The sequence below is a fragment of the Hemitrygon akajei genome, chromosome 4, assembly GCF_048418815.1.
Source record: "Hemitrygon akajei chromosome 4, sHemAka1.3, whole genome shotgun sequence".
Lineage (NCBI taxonomy): Eukaryota > Metazoa > Chordata > Chondrichthyes > Myliobatiformes > Dasyatidae > Hemitrygon > Hemitrygon akajei.
The window spans coordinates 167,176,233-167,198,300 of NC_133127.1; the positions used below are offsets into that span (position 1 = coordinate 167,176,233).

Here is a 22,068-nt window from a genome sequence, read left to right on the forward strand (position 1 = left end):
TTCCAACTCAAGGAGTTGTGGTCACACATCCCTAACTGGGAGGGCCTCAATACTCCCTTGTGCAATTGGATCCTGGATTCCCTCACTTGTAGAGCACAATTAGTTTGGATTGGTAAAAACTTCTCTTCCATAATCTCCATCAGCACAGGTGCACCACAGGGATGTGTACTTAGCCCCCTGCTCTACTCACTTTACACCTATGACTAAGTACAGCTCCAACACCGTATACACGTTTGCTGATGACACCACTGTGTCAGTTGTATCAAAGGGGGTGATGAATCAGCATACAAAAGTGTGATTGAATACTTGGCTAAGTGGCATAAAAACAACAACCTCTCATTCAATGACAATAAGACCAGGGAACTGACTGTAGACTTCAGGTGAGGGAAACCAGAGGTCCATTAACCAGTACTCAAAGGATCAGAGGTGGAGAGGGTCAGTAACTTCAAATTATTGAGTGTCACCATCTCCAAGGACTTGTCCTGGACCCATTATACAAATATTATTGTGAAGAAAGCAAACAGTGTTTCTAATTCCTCAGGAGTCTGCAGAGATTCAGTATGTCATTGAAAACTATGGCAAACTTCTTTAGATGTGCGGTGGGAAGTGTGCTGACTGGCTATGTTACAGCCTGGTATGGGAACACCAATACCTTTGAGCAGAAAATCCTACAGAAGTTGTGAATTCGGCACAGTGCATCACAGGTAAAACCCTCCCAACCATTGAGCACATCTACATGAAACGCTATCGTACAAAAGCAGCATCCATCAAAGATCCTCACCACCCAGGCCATGCTCTCTACTCGCTGCTGCCATCAAGTTGAACGTAAGATGCCTCAGCACTCAAAGCACCGGGTTCAAGAACAGTTACTACCCCTCAACCATCAGCCTCTTGAACAAAAGAGATTGCTACACTCATTTAAGGGCTCTGTTATATTGCTTTTTCATGCATGTTATTTATTGCTATTAATTTATATCTGCATTTTCAGAATTCGTTTACAGTTTACAGTTCCTGATGTTGACAGTTTACAGTTACTGTTCTATAGATTTGCTAAGTATGCTCACAGAAAAAGAATCTCAGGGTTGTATGTGGTGACATGTAAGTACTCTGATAATAAATTTTACTTTGTCTGTGTTCTTGCTCCAAGCTTATTATCAAATACCAGGTCCAGTACGGCGCTGCCCATTGTTGGACTATCTACATATTTATTTAAGAAAGTCTCCTGACTGCACCCAACAAATTCTGCTGATAACTTATGTAAATAATAGGGATAAATAATGATAAATAAGGCACTTCAGGTGATGTAGATTGACTTTGGAAGACTACCGTAACTCACAATACAGTAGTCACATTTGCAATGGAGATACAGAGTTTGAGGAACTGCAGCTCAGAATTGATGAGCTACAACCTTATCTTTTGACATTAACGGAGGAAGGAGAGAATTACCTTGAAGCTTTGCTTCAGTTTGAATCCTCATTGAAATTTAAATGGGTGAATTTGACAGGATGGTTATTAAGAGGAATTGGGACCCAGGTAGTGTTTCAGAGTAAGATGCTGTTCATTTAAGACGGAACGAGCAGGTATATTTTCTCTGATGGTCAATAGTTCTTGGAACCCTCTACTCCAAGGAGCTAATCATGAAGACAAGTGGAGCTGAGTCTAAGATCAAATCAGGCATGATCTTATTCAATGGTGGAGCAAGCCCGTGTGTTCATACAGAATATCACCACACCCACTACAGCAGGCACCCCAAAGCAGTGGAAAATAATACCAAGTAGTATTGACAGTACTTAATTCCATCTGCCATACACTCCAAATAAACCAAAAGGCAGGAAAACCAATGTCATCATCTTCTCCCAGGCGCACATTCCTGCAGTGAGGCCTGGAACACACACTTTAATCGGAGCTCCACACACAAAATGCTGGAGGAGCTCAACAGGTCAGAGAGCATATATTGAGGGGAATAAGTAGTCATCATTACACGCTGAGAGCCTTCAAGACTGGAAAGGAAAGGGGAAGAAGCCTTCATAAATCTGAGCTGTCATGGGAGCAAATTACCAAGCAGGCACAAAATAAAAATTCAAGGATTTAGTCACAACTTCCTTCAAGAAGTGCAAATTTCCCTCTGACTCATGAGAACCTGAAGCTACCACCTCTCAGAATGGAAGAGGAGCATTCAGCAATGTATGCAGAACCTCAAAGCCATGAATCAAGGCAACATGGAAGCCCTGTGCAAGTGGCAGAAGGTTTGCACCAGCTCCCAAACCAGCCAACTACCCATCACCTATCCCATCTGTGACAGAGCCTTGGTTCCCACAACAACCTCATTAGTGATCAGAGAACTCTCAGAATTACAGTGGAAGCATATATTCACAAACGCCTTCAGTAACCATTTGGATACAATCAACACCTTGCCAACTCCTGCAAATAGTTGCAGCAAGATAGATAGATAGATAGATAGATACTTTATTCATCCCCATGGGGAAATTCAACATTTTTTCCAATGTCCCATACACTTGTAGCAAAACTAATTACATACAATACTTTCCGGTAAAAATATGATATGCATCTAAATCACTCTCTCAAAAAGCATTAATAATAGCTTTTAAAAAGTTCTTAAGTAGTTTACTTAAATACATTAAATACAATCAACCCCGGCACTTTAACATATCTTACTCCTGGCGGTTGAATTGTAAAGCCTAATGGCATTGGGGAGTATTGACCTCTTCATCCTGTCTGAGGAGCATTGCATCGATAGCAACCTGTCGCTGAAACTGCTTCTCTGTCTCTGGATGGTGCTATGTAGAGGATGTTCAGGGTTTTCCATAATTGACCGTAGCCTACTCAGCGCCCTTCGCTCTGCTACCGATGTTATACTCTCCAGTACTTTGCCCACTACAGAGCCCGCCTTCCTTACCAGCTTATTAAGACGTGAGGCGTCCCTCTTCTTAATGCTGCCTCCCCAACACGCCACCACAAAGAAGAGGGCATTCTCCACAACTGACCTATAGAACATCTTCAGCATCTCACTACAGACATTGAATGACGCCAACCTTCTAAGGAAGTACAGTCGACTCTGTGCCTTCCTGCACAAGGCATCTGTGTTGGCAGTCCAGTCTAGCTTCTCGTCTAACTGTACTCCCAGATACTTGTTTGCAGCATGTAATGTGACAATTCTGTAGAGCAGCGGTTCCCAAACCTTTTAGGGTTATTGCCCTCTTGACTCCCAGACCCTATCCCTAGCACCCCCTTTCCCTTTCCAGTCATTACATAAAAACTTTGATTTACAATGCACAATGAAAGAAAATAGGAATTGTAAATTCAAAGCAGTGATATAATAATTGCAGAAATTATTCAATCTATTTAAAGCTACAAGTAAAATTATTTATGTAATTACAGTAAAAACAATTTTAGAATGTACATTAGTAGTCTAACTATACACTACTTCATTGCTTTTTCACTTTTCAGTGAGAAGGATGGGCTTGGTGCAGTAATTCAGCTTCTCAACATCAGGCTGAATGTCACTCAGGAGTCTCAGAAATAATGATGTTGGAAACGTAATAAAGAACATTTTGACATCTTTCCACAGTGCAAGATAGTGTACAGAGATTTCTTTCTGCAACCAAAAGACTTGATATCATTTTTGAACCTCAGGTTCCACTCAAAGTTGCTTAATAGCAAGATCAGTTCTTCCTCCACCCTTTCTATTAATTCTTCATTATAAGTGTTCAAACATGGATTTACTGCCTATCTGGAATTTGGATCAAGAGAAGATCTTGAAATCTCTCTGACATGTCTTTATCCAGCTCACCCAGGCAGGCACAGTATACTTGAAGATCATCATCTGATGCTTTTTCTTTCTCTTCAGTCAGACAGGCATGGAAATTGGAAAGGTTACAACGGCCAATTTGCACTTAAATAGGATTAATGGAGAAAAATGTGAAGACAACTGATTTTGAGTTTGATAAGATTCACATAATTTCCTTGCAATTGACGACTGATGTAATTAAACTTTGCGAAAAATTCTGACAAATAAGCAATGTTACATCTAATATTATTGAGTTGATTACTGAATAGTACTCAAGCCATCAAAGAATTATATCCATTTCAAAAATTGCATAAAAGCATCTCAGGCAATTTCAAAGTTCAAAGATCAAAGTAAAATATATTATCAGAGTACATAATGTACATATCACCACATACAACCCTAAGATTCTTTTTCTGCGGGCATACTTAGCAAATCTATAGAACTGGAACTGTAAACAGGATCAATGGACAACAAACTGCAAATACAAATATAAATAAATAGCAACAAATATTAAGCAGAAATAACAAGACAAAAAGTCCTTAAAGTGAGACCGTTGGTTGTACGATCACCAGAATGAGGGTGGTTATCCTCTTTTGTTCAAGAGCCTGATGGTTGAGGGGTAATAACTGTTCTTGAAGCTGGTGTTGCAAGTCCTGAGGCATTTGTACCTTCTACCTGGTGGCAGCAGGGAGAAAAGAGCATGGCCTGATGGTAGGATCTTTGACAATGGATGATGCTTTTCTATGACAACATTTCATGTAGATGTGCTGAATGGTTGGGAGGGCTTTACCCTGGGCTGAATCCAATACCTTTTGTAGGATTTTCTGCTCAAAGGCATTGGTGTTCCCATACCAGGCTGCAATATAGCCAGTCAGCACACACCTATAGAAGTTTGCCCAAGTTTTTGATAACATGTTGACTCTTCGCAGACTCCTGCGGAAGTAGAGGTGCTGTTGTGCTTTCTTTGCAATAATATTTATATGATGGCTCCAGGTCAGATCTTCTGAGATAGTGATACCCAGGAACTCAAAGTTACTGATCCTCTCCACCTATGATCAACTGATGACTACTGGCTCATGGACCACTGGCTTCCATCTCCTGAAGATTACTGTTCCTTGGTTTTATCAACATTGAGTGAGAGGCTGTTGTTATTACAACACTCAGCCAAATTTTCAATCTCCCTCTTGTATGCTGATTCATCACCCCCTTTGATACAGCCCACAACGGTGGTGTCATTATGAAACTTGTATATGGTGTTGGAGCTGTACTTAGTCACACAGTTATAGGTGTAAAACAAGTAGAGCAGGGGGCTAAGCACACATCCCTGTGGTGCACCTGTACTGATGGATATTGTGGAGGAGATGTTTTTGCCAATCTGAACTAACTGGGGTTTACAAATGAAGAAATCCAGGATCAATTGCACAAAGGGGTATGGGGCCCTGGTGTTGTGGTTTACTGATTAGTTTTGAGAGGATGATGGTATTAAATGCTGAGCTCTAATCGATAAAGAGCATCCTGATATATGCATCTTTGTTGTCCAGATGTTCCAGGGTTGTGTAAAGAGCCAATGAGATGGTATCTGCTATGGACCTCAGTAGGCAAATTGGAGCAGGTCCAAGTTGCTACTGAGACAGAAGCTGATATGCTTCAACACCAGCCTCGCAAAACACTTTATTACTGTGAATGTAAATGCCACTGGGTGATAGTCCTTGAAGTATGGTATCATGCTCTTCTTGGGCACCGCTATGATTGAAGCTTACTTGATGCCTCCTTTCGAGAGCCATTTGACTTCTATGTGCAACAGCAAACGTTCAACCTGCTCATCATTCTCAACACAAAGTTTTTGGAATAGTCAAGAACTGACAGCATGGGGACTGATTTTACTTACCACTCTGATAACAGTATTTAATGATTTGTGCAGCCAATCAATTAAGTATTTTGCAAAAGGTGTTGTCTGTGAATTATACAGTGAATGGTCAATATGTTAGGTTCAGCTTTTTTCAAGTAAGTAATGACCTCACGGTGGTGTCCTATCATTGTCCTATCATATACCCCATCTGTTGCAAAAGCAAGAATGTTGGTGGATGGAATGTCCTTCTCTTTGAAAAATTGCTTAAAACCCTGAAGTATTGTCTCCACTTTCACATCTGTTTCTGGGTCCCTTTGCAAATAACAACTCATGAATGATGCTTTCATCTTTTATGTAGTGAGCATAACCAAGAAGTGAAATTTCACTGCCTGGCAAAGTTGACTCATCCAGCTGCACAGCAAATTCTGTATGTACGTTGCACAATGTGTCTCCCACATTCTCAGCCATTTCATCTATTCTTCTTTGAACAGGGATGTCACTGAGCGGAATCACTTTAATTATTTGGTCTGGTGACTTGAGCAAAACTGAACTCAGAATCTCCCTTACTGCTGGCAGAATCACTTTTTCTCCATTGGTATGGGTCTTTCCAGATTTAGCAATGAGCATTGAAATATTGTATGAACCACACACACCGACACTGTTTTGTTGTGAAGTGCTGGCAAAAACGTTCTGAAGTGTTTTCTATTACTCAAAGTCTTCATGAAGTGACTGAAAATAAGTCAAGTTCTTGTTTGCTTTATCAGAGTGTATTCTCTTCAAATATCCAGGAAGTCTTAAAATGCATTATCATTGGGCTGTAGGCAAGAAAGGGCAGATTCTGAGCTTTACCTCATTTAATGCCATACCCTAATTAACAGAATTGTATCACTCTGTGATTAGAGTATGGGAATCAAACTGGCTACCACAATACAGTAGTGAACAGCAGTAATGCACAGGTTGGGCCTGGAAAAACACTATTTCTTCAGTCTAGACTTCACATGATATATCAAATATAGATGTGTCACATTGTTTTATAACGCACTTTGGGCAAAGTCTAAGAGAATGGTGGGTAAGTAAGACATAAGGTGATTATGTGATAAGATGTTTATCAGTAATTCATTTTTAAATTAGGCTTGTAATCCCTCAGCTACATCATTTGTTACCAAGCGCCCCCACCCCACCGCCCACTTTATCTTTTCCATCCCTTAGAATGATCAAGTGAAGACTGATACTGTTGATATTCAAAACCATCAAATGCCATCTACAGGCTTTAGCTGGTATTGTAGATAGAATGGATTTATTCCTGTCTAGCAGTAAAGTTTCTTTGAATGTTTCACAAATGATATCTTTTAACTACCAAGTTTAATATTTTAATGTTCAAGGCCGATGTGCAGCTGCTAAGAACTTGGGTCAAGTTCAGGTTTGTTTTGCAATGCTATGTATTTCAAAGATCGATTTTACCCAGAGCAAGTCATGTTAGTGAAGTGTTTCCAGATGAAATTGCACCAAATACAAAATTTGACCAAGCACTTCTAATCATGGTTCACATTGGCATGTCTGACATTTTCTTGACATCAAATATATACCGAATTACATCAATTATCATGATAACACACAAAGTACAAAGAAATGGCTGATGAACTCTAAGTATTTTGTGTCAGTCTTCACTGTGAAAGACACTAGCAGAATGCCAGAGGGCAGAAGTGAGTGTAGTTGCTATTACTAAAGAGGAGAGATTGTGGAGGCATTGGTAGTGATCTTTCAAGAATCACTAGAATCTCGGGTGGTCCCAGACTCCTGGAACATTGCAAATCTCACTCCACACTTTAACAAGGGAGGGAGGTAAAAGATAGAAAAGTATAGGACAGTTAGCCTGACTTAAGTGACTGGGAAGCTGTTGGAGTCTGTTATTAAGGATGAGGTTTTGGGGTACTTGGAGGCACATGATGAAATAGGCCAAAGTCAGCATAGTTACCTTGAGGGGAAATCTTGTTTGACATATCTATTGGAATTCTTTGAGGAAATAACAAATAGGATAAACAAAGGAGCATCAATGGATGCATTCATTTGGATTTTCAGAAGGCTTTTGACAATGTTGTCACATGTGAGATTGCTAAGCAAGATAAGAACACATAGTATTACATGAAAGATACTAGCATGGATCGAAGATTGACTGACTGGCAGAAAGCAAAAATTGTGAATTAAAGAGACCTTTTCTAGTTGACAGCTAGTGGCTAGCGGTGTTCCACAAGGGTCAGTGGGGACCACTTTTTTAACATTATATGTCAAAGATTTGGATGACAGAATTGATGGCTTTGTGGCCAAGTTTGCAGATGATGCAAAGATAGATAAAAGAGCAGTTAGTGTCGAGGAAGCAGTTAGTCTGCAGAAGAACTTAGATAAATTAGGAAAATGGGAAAAAAGTGGCAGATGGAATACAAAGTAGGGAAGCGTACAGTCATACATTTCAGAAGAAAACTGAAGGTGTAGACTATTCTCTATACAGGGAGCAAATTCGGAAATCAGAGTTGCACAGCAACTTGGGAGTCCTCGTGCTGGCTTTTCTAAAGGTTAACTTATACTTTGAGTCAGTGGTAAGGAGGGCAAATGCAGTGTTAGCATTTATTTTGAGGACTAGAATATAAAAGCAAGGATGTAATGCTGAGGATTGAAAAGGCATCTGTCAGACTGTCCTTGGAGTATTGTGAGCAGTTTTGGGTCCCTTATCTGAAAAAAAAAGGTGTGCTGGCATTAGAGGTTCATAAGAACGATCTTGGGAATGGACAAGTTAATGTATGAGGAGAGTTTGATGGCTCAAGAAGAATAAGGGGTGAATCTCATTGAAATCCATCAAATTTTGAAAGGCCTACATAGAGTGGACATGAAGAGAATTTTTCCTGTAGTGGAGAAGTCTAAGACCAGGGGGCACAGCTTCAGAGTACATGGACATCCCTTTAGAACAGAGAATCAGAGGAATTTATTCAGCTGGCCCGGTGTTAATCTATGGAATTCATTGGCACGGACAGCTGTGGAGGCCAAGTCACTGGGTATATTTATAGCGGAGGTTGATAAGTTCTTGATTAGTAAGGGCATCAAAGGTTACAGGGAGAAGGCAGGAGAATGGAGTTGAGAGGGATAGTAGATCAGCCGTGATGGAATGGCAGAGCAGAGCCAATGGACCAAATGGCCTAATTTGGTTCCTAATTCTTACGGTCACATTTCAGATAGTACTGATATAAATTAGAACTCCCAGCTCCATACTAATGGGTTAAAGATACCTATCAACCAGTAAGATAGTTAGCAACATCTATACCATGATTATCCTGAACACAGCTCCCCCACCAGGCTGCATTCTCACCCCTCTACTTGCGATATGAGCATAGTGTGGCATGACAACACCATTTCCTTCAATGACAGCTTAACAAAAGAGCTGCTCATTGGCATTAAGAAGTTGAATATTGCTGCTGTTTATGTCACTGGTGCTGAGGCTAAGATGGTTGACAGCTTCAAGTTTTTAGGAATAAACATCACCAATAGCTGGTCTTGGTCAAACCACATAGACACCTTAGTAAAGACCTTAGTCCCCTATTGACTACCATCAATTTTTACAAATGCGCCATAGAAAGCATCTTATTAGAATGCATAATGGCTTAGTTTTTTTCAACTGCCCTGACAAACACTACAATAAACTGCAGAAAGTTGTGAACACAGCTCAGCACATTACAGAATTGTGTTTCTTTTATTAATATTATGTTCCTTATCTTATCGAGTTTTTTAAAATGCTTCATCAGACTTAAACTTGGCTACTGGAAATGACATTAAGTAATCTTGAATCTCGGAACACACACAAAATGCTGGAGGAACTCAGCAGGCCAGGCAGCGTCTGTGGAAAAAAGTATGGTCAACATTTCGGGCCGAGACCCTTCAGCAGGACTAGAGAGAAAAGGATGAAGAGTCGGAGTTAAAAGATGGTGGTGGGGGAGAAACACAGGATGATAAGCGAAACCGGGAGGGGGAGGGGTGAAGTAAAGAGCTGGGAAGATGATAGGTAAAAGAGGTATAGGGCTGAAGAAGGGGTATCTAATAGAAGAGGACAGAAGACCATGGAAGAAAGAAAAGGAGGGAGGAGCACCAGAGGGAAACAATGAGTAGGCAAGGAGGCAAGATAAAAGATGGAAAAGGGGATGGGAAATGGTGGAGAAGGGGTGGGGCCATTACCGGAAGTTTGAGAAATCAATGTTCATGCCATCAGGTTGGAGGCTACCCAGACGGAATATAAGGTGTTGTTGCTCCAGCCTGTGTGTGGCCTCATCGCAACAATACAGGAGACCATGGATTGACATGTCGGAATGGGAATGGGAAGTGAAATTAAAATGGGTGGCTGCTGGGAGATTGTGCTTCTTCTGCCAGACAGAGTGTAGGTGCTCAGCGAAGCAATCACCCAATCTACGTCCAGTCTCACCCATATACAGGAGGCCACATCGGGAGCACTGGACACAGTAAATGACCCCAACAGACTCACAGGTGAAGTGTCGCCTCACCTGGAAGGATTGTTTGGTGCCCTGAATGGTAGTGAGGGAGGAGGTGTAGGGGTATAACAATTCTTCTGCTTACAAGGATAAGGACCAGGAGGGAGATCAGTGGAGAACAATGAGTAGTTCAGGGGCAATCTTTGCAGAAAGCGGAAAGTAGGGGGATGGAAAGAAGTGCTTAGAGGTAGTATCCCGTTGGAGATGGCACAAGTTATGGAGAATTATGTGCTGGACGTGGAGGCGGGGCAGGAGGATGGGGTGAGGGCAGACGTGTGTGAAATGGAAGAGATGTGGTTGGGGGCAGTGTTGATGGTGGAGGAAGGGAAACCCCCTTTCTTTGAAGGAGGAGGACATCTCCTTTGTTCCGGAATGAAAAGCCTCATCCTGAGAGCAGAAGCAATGGAGGCAGGGGTATTGAGAGAAACTATCAGGGTGGCAAGAGGTCTAGTCCAGGTAGCTGTGAGAGTCTGTGGGTGTTTAGTAGATGTCAGTAAATAAGCTGCTTCCAAAGATAGAGAAAGAGAGATTGAGAAAAGGAAGAGAGGTGTCAAAAATGGACAGGTAAATTTGAGGGCAGGGTGGAAGTTGGAGGTATTGTAAGGGTGGAAGTTGGAGGTATTGTAGATGCTTGCCTCTCTGATTGGAGGCCTGTGACTAGTGGTGTGCCACATTGTTGTTTGTCATCTATATCAAAGATCTATATGATAATATGGTTAACAGGTTCAGCAAAGTTGCAGTTATCACTAATATTTGGGGTGTAGTGGACAGCACAGAAGACTATCAAAGCTTACAGTGGGATCTGGTCCACCTGGAAAAATGGCTGAAAAATGGCAAATGGAATTTAATGCAGACAAGTGTGAGGTGTTGCACTTGGGGATGACCAACCAGTGTAGGCCTTACACAGTGAATGGTAAGGCACTAAGGCGTGCGGTAGAACAAAGGGACCTGGGCACACAGGTCCATAATTCATTGAAAGTAGCATCACAGGTAGATAGAGCTTTTGGCTCATTTGCCTTCATCGATCAAAGTATTGAATACAGAAGTTGTGATGTTACGTTGAAATTGTTTAAGATGTTCGTGAGGTCTAATTTGGAGCATTGAATGGAATTTTGGACACCTACTTACAGGAAAGATATAAATAAGATTGAAAGAGTATAGAGAAAATTTGCTGGAATGTTGCTGGAACTGGAAGGCCTGAGTTATAAGAAAAGATTGAATAGGTTAGAATGTTATTCCCTAGAACAAAGAAAATTGAGGGGAGATTTGATAGAAATATACGAAATATGAGGGGTATAGATAGGGTAATTGCAAGCAGGCTTTTTCCATTAAAGTGGGTGAGACTATAACTAGAGGTCATGGGTTAAGGGTGAAAGGTGAAATGTTTAAGGGGAACATGAGGGGAAACTTCTTCACTCAGAGGGAGATGAGAGTGTGGAATGAGCTGCTAGTGCAAGCGGTGGATGCAATTTCAATTTCAACGTTTAAGAGACGTTTGGATAGCTACATGGGTGGGAGGGATATGCAAGGCTATGGTCTGGGTGCAGGTCGATGAGACTAGGCAGTTTAAATGATTCTGCATGGATCAGATGTGTGAAGGGCCTATTTCTGTGTTGTAGTTTTCTAATAGTAAAAACACAATAAATATACTTATAATAAATACCAAAGATGTCTTTTCTACATAGATTGATTGCATGTCCATAAAGTGGTGGTAGGCTGTAAGTAAGCTGACTGAGAGGAATTAAGAAAGTAATGGTGGAGTTAGTGGGTGGAGATGCTGATCAACCTTACTATCTGGGGAAAGAAACTGTTTTTGAGTCTGGTGGTCCTGGTGTACCTGCTACATAGCCTCCTCCCTGATGTGAGTGGGACAAACAGTCCATGAGCGGGATGGGTGGGATCCTGCATATGATATTACTGGCCCTTTTCTGTACATATGTCCTTGATGGCAGGTAGGCTGGTGCCAATGATGCATTGGGCAGCTTTGACAATAAATTGTGGAGTCTTCCTGTCCGGCACAGTGCAGTTCCTGTACCAAGCAGTGATGCATCTTGTTAGGACGCTCTCTACTGGCCATCTGTAGAATGACGTGAGCAAGGATGTGCAAAGTCTAGCTCTCTTCAGCCTCTTCAGGAAGAACAGGTCATTGATGAACTTTCTTGACTGTGGTCGTATGTGATGTGCATTCCCAGAAGTTGGAAACCGCTCGCAATTTCCACTGCTGTACTGCCGACATAAAGGGGGTGTGAATGGTGTGAGTTCTCCTGAAGTCAATTACCATCTCCTTTGTCTTGTTGACATTAAGGAAGAGATTATTTGCCTGGCACCAGGCCTCAATTACTTCCACCTCCATTCTGTAAGCTGTCTCATCGTTGTTGGTGATGGATCCCACCACTGTCATGCCATCAGCGAACTTGCTAATGTGATTGCTGAGCTCTATGGCCATTCGGCCATGAGTGAGCAGAGTGTACAGCAATACACAGCCCTGAGGGCCACCTGGAGAATGCATTCTGCTATTGCTTTCCAGTGAATGAATTTGTGTTAGAACCATAGAACATTACAGCACAGAAACAGGCCTTATGGCCCTTCTTGGCTGTGCCAAACCATTTTTCTGCCTAGTCCCACTGACTTGCACCTGGACCATATCCCTCCATACACCTCTCATCCATGTACCTGTCCAAGCTTTTCTTAAATGTTAAAAGTGAGCCCGCATTCACCACTTCATCTGGCAGCTCATTCCACACTTCCACTACTTTCTGTGTGAAGAAGCTCCCCCTAATATTCCCTTTAAACTTTTCCCTTTCCACCCTTAACCCATGTCCTCTGTTTGTTTTCTCACCTACCCTCAATAGATAAAGCCTGCTTGCATTCACTCTATCTATACCCATCATAATTTTATACACCTCTATCAAATCTCCCCTCGTTCTTCTACGCTCCAGGGAATAAAGTCCTAACCTATTCAACCTTTCACTGTAACTCAGTTTCTCAAGTCCCGGCAACATCCTTGTAAACCTTCTCTGCACTCTTTCAACCTTATTAATATCCTTCCTGTAATCAGGTGACTAAAACTGCACACAATACTCCAAATTCGGCCTCACCAATGTCTTATACAACCTCACCATAACATTCCAATTCTTATACTCAATACTTTGATTTATAAAGGCCAATGTGCAAAAAGCTCTCTTTACGACCCTATCTACCTGTGATGTCACTTTTAGGGAATTATGTATCTGTATTCCCAGATCCCTCTGTTCTACTGCACTCCTCAGTGTCCTACCATTTACCTTGTATGTTCTACCTTGGTTTGTCCTTCCAAAGTGCACTTGTCTGCATTAAACTCCATCTGAAATTTGTCAGCCCATTTTTCCAGCTGGTCCAGATCCCTCTGCAAGTTTTGAAAATCTTCCTCACTGTCCACTACACCTCCAATCTTTGTATCATCAGAAAATTTGCTGATCCAATTTACCACATTATCATCCAGATCATTGATATAGATGACAAATAACAATGGACCCAGCACTGATCCCTGTAGCACACCACTGGTCACAGGCCTCCACTCAGAGAAGCAATCTTCCACTACCACTTTCTGCCTTCTCCCATTTAGCCAATGTCTAATCCAATTTACTACCTCACCATGTATACCTAGTGACTGAATTTTCCTAACAAACCTCCCACACGGGACCTTGTCAAAGGTCTTACTGAAGTCCATGTAGACAACATCCACTGCCTTCCCCTCATCCACTTTCCTGGTAACCTCCTCGAAAAACTCTAATAGATTGGTTAAACATGACCTACCACGCACAAAGCCATGTTGACTCTCCCTAAGAAGTCCCTGTCTATCTAAATACTTAAGATCCTATCTCTTAGTACTCCTTCCAATAATTTACCTACTACTGATGTCAAATTTACTGGCCTATAATTTCCTGGATTACTTTTAGAGACTTTTTTAAACAATGGAACAACATGAGCTATGCTCCAATCCTCCGGCACCTCACCCATGGATATCAACATTTTAAATAAATCTGTCAAGGCCCCTGCAATTTCAACACTAGTCTCCTTCAAGGTCCGAGGGAATACTCTGTCAGGCCCTGGGGATTTATCTACTCTGATTTGCCTCAAGACAGCAAGCACCTCCTCCTCTAATCTATATAGGTTCCATGACCTCACTACTTGTTTCCATAGACTCCTTGCCAGTTTCCTTAGTAAATACAGATGCAAAAAACCCATTTAAGATCTCCCCCATTTCTTTTGGTTCCATACATAGCCGACCACTCTGATCTTCAAGAGGACCAATTTTATCCCTTATTATCCTTTTGCTCTTAATATACCTGTAGAAGCTCTTAGGATTATCCTTCACCTTGACTACTAAAGCAACCTCATGTCTTCTTTTAGCCCTCCTGATTTCTTTCTTAAGTATTTTCTTGCACTTTTTATACTCCTCAAGCACCTTATTTGCTCCTTGTTGCCTATACCTATCATAAATCTCTCTCTTCTTCATCAGATTTCCAATATCCCTCGAAAACCAAGGATCCTTATTCTTATTCACTTTGCCTTTAATCCTGACAGGAACATACAAACTCTGCACTCTCAAAATTTCTCCTTTGAAGGCCTTCTACTTACCAATCACATCCTTGCCAGAGAACAACCTGTCCCAATCCATGCTTTTTAGATCCTTTCTCATTTCTTCAAATTTGGCCTTTTTCCAGTATAGTACCTCATCCCGAGGACCAGATCTATCTTGATCCATGACCAAGTTGAAATTAATAGCGTTATGATCACTAGACCCAAAGTGTTCCCCTATACACACTTCTGTTACTTGTCCTAACTCGTTCCCTAACAGGAGATCTAATATTGCATCCTCTCTAGTTGGTACCTCCTTATATTGATATAGAAAACTTTCCTGAACACATTTTACAAACTCTAACACTAACTTAAAATTAAGTTTAATTTTCAAGCAATTTTTGAAGAACTCATGAGCTGGAGGATTTATGAACAATATCAAATGGTTATGCTTCCAAGGTCAGAGATTTGCCATCTCAGATATAAAGTGCAAGTTAACACGGACACTTGGTCTGTTGATGGTATTCTGCTCTTTCATATCAGAAAACTGAAATTCTTTGAGGAACAAAGAAATGGGAAAAAACATAGGCATGAATAAGAAATTATTAAAGTCCCTCCTAAATCTGTAATTGGATCCACCTGGTTGTTGTTATATTGAAAGTAGTACAATACCTCTGTTAAGGCTGGCATACATAACTGAAAATCAATATATTGTGACTATTTGAAATCTGAAACTTAATGATGATGAAGATCTGAAATAAAAACAGAACATGGTGCCTAGTTGTTGTATGTTTCCAACATCTGAGGAATGAGAAACAGAAGTAATATTTTTAATCATCAGCTTTAATCAGAAATGATGAAATATCAATTTGGCTCTCGACCTACAGATACTGCCTGGTACTACCTGTCCTGCTCCTCAGTGATGTAAATTCATCATCTTTGTTCCAAATCTTATGTCAAGTATTTTAAACAATCTTGTAACTTATGAAATCAAGACCAGATGTGGCCATTCGAAATGAGGCAGCAGAAATGGCAAGTATGTCTCCATAAGTTAAAAGTGGAGTGAAGTTCAGCCAGCACAATGAAGTGATGGGGAAGAAGGCACACTGCCATCTCACGCAGACAAATTCACAAGAAGTAACTAATGTTTACAAGATTCCAGGAGGAAATAACATATCAGCTTCTCGTTTATCATTATTTGCCCTACATTGATTAGATCCAACAAAAATCCATCTTCACTGTTTTTGTAATGGTTTCTTCCAGTCTTCTAGTAAAGCTACCTTAGGCTTGTCAACAGAATTCTTGTGGAATTTCAGCAGAAGAAACATACAAGACTCGTGGCTCAAGATCTAGAAGAATACAGTCAAGCCCTTGGTTTATCCACTTACTGCTTAGTAAGACACCTGAACATAGCTGGGTTAGTACAGCCCTCCTGGGTTCTCAAGTTAAAAACAAAAACGGTAAGATTTTCCTGCCTCTGTTTTTATCAATTAACCTCTGATGATAAATGGGCATCTCGTGAGTTCAGGGTATCCTTGACTGGAAAAAGTCATATCAACACTGGGTAAAGTTATTTTGTTAAAGAACTGTGAAATCCTGTTACAAATGTGTCACAATGTCATTGAAAAACTGTGAAAAATAAATCAGCATAGTTTTTTGTATCAGAGCAAACTAATATTAAGATGTTACACATAATTAACCATTGGTTCTGGTTATTTAAAACATGAAGGGCTTCATGAACAACTTAATAACAAGTACCTGACAATTCAATTGGTCATTTCAGAATCTCATTTGCAGCAATGATAATGCATTAGGCTCTATGTGCCATTAGAAAAATACCTTGGGAAAAAAAAAGGCCAAGGATAATTATAACTTGATCAAATTATGCAATTTTGACAGTGTTGGAATATTTAAAACATACAGTATATACGAATATATTCTTAACATAATGGAAGTCATACATGCCCACAGCTTTCTTGTCTCGACCTATGGTTGTTTATATAAGCTCCAAGAGTTGTACAGAGGCCTTCCAAAATTGTCTGCCTGCTCTAGTTAAAACTGAAAGGAACAAATAATACTGAGCTGATATTCAGTATTCAAAACAAGGTCAGTTTTACAGGAATGTAAGAGAGAGACGTGATATCTTTACAAAATAAAGCCATCTTGTATAAGTCAATAATTGCCAAAGATAAGATGCCTAGAACAGCAAAGAATCTGCTGGAAGAACTCAGTGGGTCAAGTAGCATCTCTGGAAGGAAAGGATTTCTTTCCTCCCACAGATGCTCCATTAGAAACATAGAAACATAGAAAATAGGTGCAGGAGTAGGCCATTCGGCCTTTCGAGCCTGCACCACCATTCAGTATGATCATGGCTGATCATCCAACTCAGAACCCTGTACCTGCTTTCTCTCCATACCCCCTGATCCCTTTAGCCACAAGGGCCATATCTAACTTCCTCTTAAATATAGCCAATGAACTGGCCTCAACTGTTTCCTGTGGCAGAGAATTCCACAGATTCACCACTCTCTGTGTGAAGAAGTTTTTCCTCATCTCGGTCCTAAAAGGCTTCCCCTTTATCCTTAAACTGTGACCCCTCGTTCTGGACTTCCCCAACATCGGAAACAATCTTCCTGCATCTAGCCTGTCCAATCCCTTTAGAATTTTATACGTTTCAATAAGATCCCTCCTCAGTCTTCTAAATTCCAGTGAGTATAAGCCTAGTCGATCCAGTCTTTCTTCATATGAAAGTCCTGCCATCCCAGGAATCAATCTGGTGAACCTTCTTTGTACTCCCTCTATGGCAAGAATGTCTTTCCTCAGATTAGGGGACCAAAACTTAGGTGCGGTCTCACCAAGGCCTTGTACAACTGCAGTAGAACCTCCCTGCTCTTGTACTCAAATACTTTTGCTATGAATGCCAACATACCATTTGCCTTTTTCACCGCCTGCTGTACCTGCATGCCCACCTTCAATGACTGGTGTACAATGACACCCAGGTCTCGTTGCACCTCCCCTTTTACTAATTGGCCACCGTTCAGATAATAATCTCTTTTCCTGTTCTTGCAACCAAAGTGGATAACCTCACATTTATCCACATTAAATTGCATCTGCCATGAATTTTCCAACTCACCTAACCTATCAAGGTCACCCTGTATCCTCTTAGCATCCTCCTCACAGCTAACACCGCCGCCCAGCTTCGTGTCATCCGCAAACTTGGAGATGCTGCATTTAATTCCCTCGTCTAAATCATTAATATATATATTGTAAACAACTGGGGTCCCAGCACTGAGCCTTGCGGTACCCCACTAGTCACTGCCTGCCATTGTGAAAAGGTCCTGTTTACTCCCACTCTTTGTTTCCTGTCTGCCAACCAATTCTCTATCCACATCAATACCATACCCCCAATACCGTGTGCTTTAAGTTTGCACACTAATCTCCTGTGTGGGACCTTGTTGAAAGCCTTTTGAAAATTTTGAGTTACATTTTGAGTTCTTCCAGAAGATTGCTTGTTGCTCCAGATTCCTAAGTCTGCATTCTCTTTTCTCTCCTTAACATGCCTAGAAACAGTTTGTCATGTGATTACAGCTACATCCAATATAGTTTGGTAAAGGGACTGAGAAAGTTGTCTGGCAAACTAAAAGAATGCACGTGCCAGAGTTAAGAAAAGGAGTAAATCCCCTGTACTGGAGATTGACCTGGAAGTAGTAAAGATTCTGTATATGTTGTACCTCTCTCCACCTAGCCCCATCTGCTGTAATTGGATAACTGAGATGGGCTTTCCATAGAACACTACAGCACAGTACAGGCCCTTCAGCCATCCATGTTGTGCCGACCCATATAATCATTTAAAAAAAAAGTACTAAACCCACACTACCCCATAACCCTCTATTTTTCTTTCATCCATGTGCCTGTCCAAGAGGCTTTTAAATACCCCTAATGTTTTAGCCTCCACCACCATCATTCCAGGCACTCACAACCCTCTGTGAAAAAAAATTACCCCTGATGTCTCCCCTAAAATTCCCTCCCTTAATTTTGTACATATGCCCTCTGGTGTTTGCTATTGGTGCCCTGGGAAACAGGTACTGACTATCCACCCTATCTATGCCTCTCATAATATTGTAGACCTCTATCAAGTCCCCTCTCATTCTTCTACGCTCCAAAGAGAAAAGTCCCAGCTCTGCTAACCTGGCTTCATATGACTTGTTCTCCAAACCAGGCAACATCCTGGTAAATCTCCTCTGCACCCTCTCCATAGCTTCCACATCCTTCCTATAATGAAGTGACCAGAATTGAACACAATACTCTAAGTGCGGTATCACCAGAGATTTGTAGAGTTGCAACATGACCTCTGTACTCTTGAACTCAATCCCCCTGTTAATGAAGCATAGCATCCCATAGGCCTTCATAACTACCCTATCAACCTGCGCAGTGACCTTGAGGGATGTATGGATTTGAACCCCAAGGTCCCTTTGTTCATCCACACTCTTAAGTAACCGACCATTAATCCTGTACTCAGTCTTCTGGTTTGTCCTTCCAAAATGCATCACCTCACACTTATCCGAATTGAACTCCATCTGCCATTTTTCTGCCCAACTCTGCAGCCTGTCTATATCCTCTTGTAACCTTCGACAACCTACAACTCCATCCACAACTCCTCCAATCTTCGTGTCATCCACAAACTTGCTCACCCATCCTTCCGCCTCTACATCCAGGTCATTTATAAAAATCACAAATAGCAGGGGTCCCAGAACAGATCCCTGAGGCACTCCACTAGTCACCAACCTCCAGACAGAATACTTTCCTTCCACAACTACCCTCTTCTTTCTTCCTATAAGCCAATTTTTTACCCAAACAGCCAAGGTTCCACTTATCCGATGCCTCATGACTTTCTGGATGAGTCTCTCATGAGGGACCTTGTCAAATGTCTTGCTAAATTCCATGTAGACCACATCCACTTCCCTACCCTCATCAATTTCCTCCATCATGTCCTGTTTAAGTTTACAGAAAATAAGAAGTTGGACATTGGATATATCCTTTAAATTTGAGGAAACTTGGCAACCCTTTATTCAATATTTTCACAGGCTCTGACTTATGGCCCTTACAGTTACCTTTTTGAAGTTTTGGATTTGATCAGAAAGTTTTTCCTTTTTTCCTGCTTTTACTCTCAGGATGAGCTGCCCAGTTTTTTTCTTTTTCTTTATTTTGTGTTTTGGGGTTTTTTTTCGATGTACATTTCAATTATAAAAGTTTCTTTATCTTTTTTCTTCTTGTTATGGATAAGAGGAGATTCAATTATCTTTTTTTATTATGTCCTATTAGATTAATTTTATGTATGATCGTGATAATGCTTATTTTTTCTTTTATTTGAATTGTTACTGATATAGACTTTTGAGACAATTCTCCTCTTGTTTATATATATATATATATATATATATGTACTTTTTTATTTAACTAATAAAAAGATTGATAAAGAAAAGGATAACTGAGATGGTAGATGTAAATAATTTAATGATCTACATTAGAACCCTATGGCTCCTAAAATAACATAAACAAAAGTGTTTTAGAAAATAGACACAAAGAGAGGTGATAAAGAGAGGGTGGAAGAAGAATAAATGGTGGTAGCAAACTGAACCATCTTTGAAATATAATTATTGAAGTACTGCTGAGTCTTCTGCCTACCAGGATATTAATATGTATGCAACATGATATAATAACCCATGTTCCAAAATGATTGCTTAATTTTCTTTCTGTATTAGATTGTTGACATACCCTGCATTGTTAATCAGAATAATTTTGTCAATCAAATCATGAATTAAGAATCTTGGCATTAATCTCACACATTAAATAAATAAATCTGATTCTTTCAATCTAGCTGCAGGGGGAATAATGTAGAAGTACTGTCAAAACCTTACGCTTGTGCTCTGATCATCTGACAAATTATTCTAACATTTTGATTATTTTGTAAAGCTTCAGTGTGTACGCCAAGAGAAACTTACCATTTTCATCCAATGAGAAGTCATCCTGTGCATAGCGAAACTTCTCAGGACCACAGGCAATAAAAATGTCATCATCACCAAAAAAATCCTGAAGGCACATCACCTGCAGAGTGAAAAATAAGCAAGTGAGAGAAATTCCATTAGGGTCTGTGAAAGGCATGCATACAGAAACCTGCTGACTTTCCTGCCCTGAAATCAATATTAACACAAACCAAGATGTTAGTGACTATTCCCACTCAGAGCTCTTTTTCTGCTTGAGAGATACCTTCAAAATCTGCTGAATCGCATTTTGTGAATGTTACTTTATTTTATGAATATTTGAATCATTCTGTTGCTAGTGCTGCTGTTCTCCTTTGTTGCTACAACATTTATATAAAACAATTTTAGGTTTTTTTTTTCTATAACACCAAACAGTATAAATCTTAGAACAATGAGAGGTACAAGAACGTGTGTGTAGTCAGAGACCCCAGCCAATACCAATTCTGCATTGCATTTACTATTAATGATACTGTAATAACAGTATCAGTTCTAATTGTTTTAATCCCTTCTTCCAAAGTATTATGTACAATATAATTTTTTTCTGATACACTTAATATTCCACGCATCAGCAGAGGAGACTTGTGATTGCTATGCTAAATATAACAAATTCTACTCTTAGAGGTTAATTCCAGCTCTGTTCAAGTCAACCCCAGTCATTCCATAGCAGAACAGGTTTTAGGCATTTACCTTATTTCAAATTCCTGGGATCCCTTGTCCAGGTATGAATAGTTAGGTTTCTCAATGTCTTAGAATTCCTGCTCAGAACAGATAGCTTTCCCAGTAATCTCAAGGTGCTAGACTTGAAGTCCTGTACCTTAAATTGGCTTTGCAGAACTCCAGTGAACAGGTGTTTAGCAAATTTAAATGCATTCTTTAATAAAGAAAGCAATGGTATTTTCTTCATAATCAAAATGGAGGATCCAATATGGAGGATCACAAGAGGCTGAAGAGGGCTGTAGACTCAGCCAGTTCCACCGTGATCACAACCCTCCCAACCAATCAGGACATCTTCAAGAGTTGGTGCCTCAAGGCAGTAGCATCCATCACTAAGTACCTTCACAATCTAAGACATCATCAGGGAAGAAGTACAGGAGCCTGACTCACACTGAATAATTCAAAAACAGCTGCTTCCTTGATGCCATCAGACTTCTAAATAGTTCATGAACCCATAAAAACTACCATGTTATTCCCTTTTATTGCAATATTAATTTATTTTTGTAATTTATGTAATTTTATATCTTTTCACTGCACTACTGGCATAAAAAACAATTTCATGCCATAAAAGTC

At 40.4% G+C, this 22,068-nt stretch overlaps 1 protein-coding gene across 4 annotated transcripts in view; it reads right to left on the reverse strand.

Moving 5' to 3' along the window:
- dclk1a (doublecortin-like kinase 1a) overlaps positions 1 to 22,068 on the reverse strand; it is a 281,096-nt gene that overhangs the window by 135,485 nt on the left and 123,543 nt on the right. For all 4 annotated transcript variants that reach the window (XM_073043890.1, XM_073043891.1, XM_073043893.1 and 1 more), the window contains one exon: positions 20,743 to 20,845. In XM_073043890.1, coding sequence (XP_072899991.1) covers positions 20,743 to 20,845 — 103 coding nt within the window. The remainder of the gene's footprint in view (positions 1 to 20,742; positions 20,846 to 22,068) is intronic.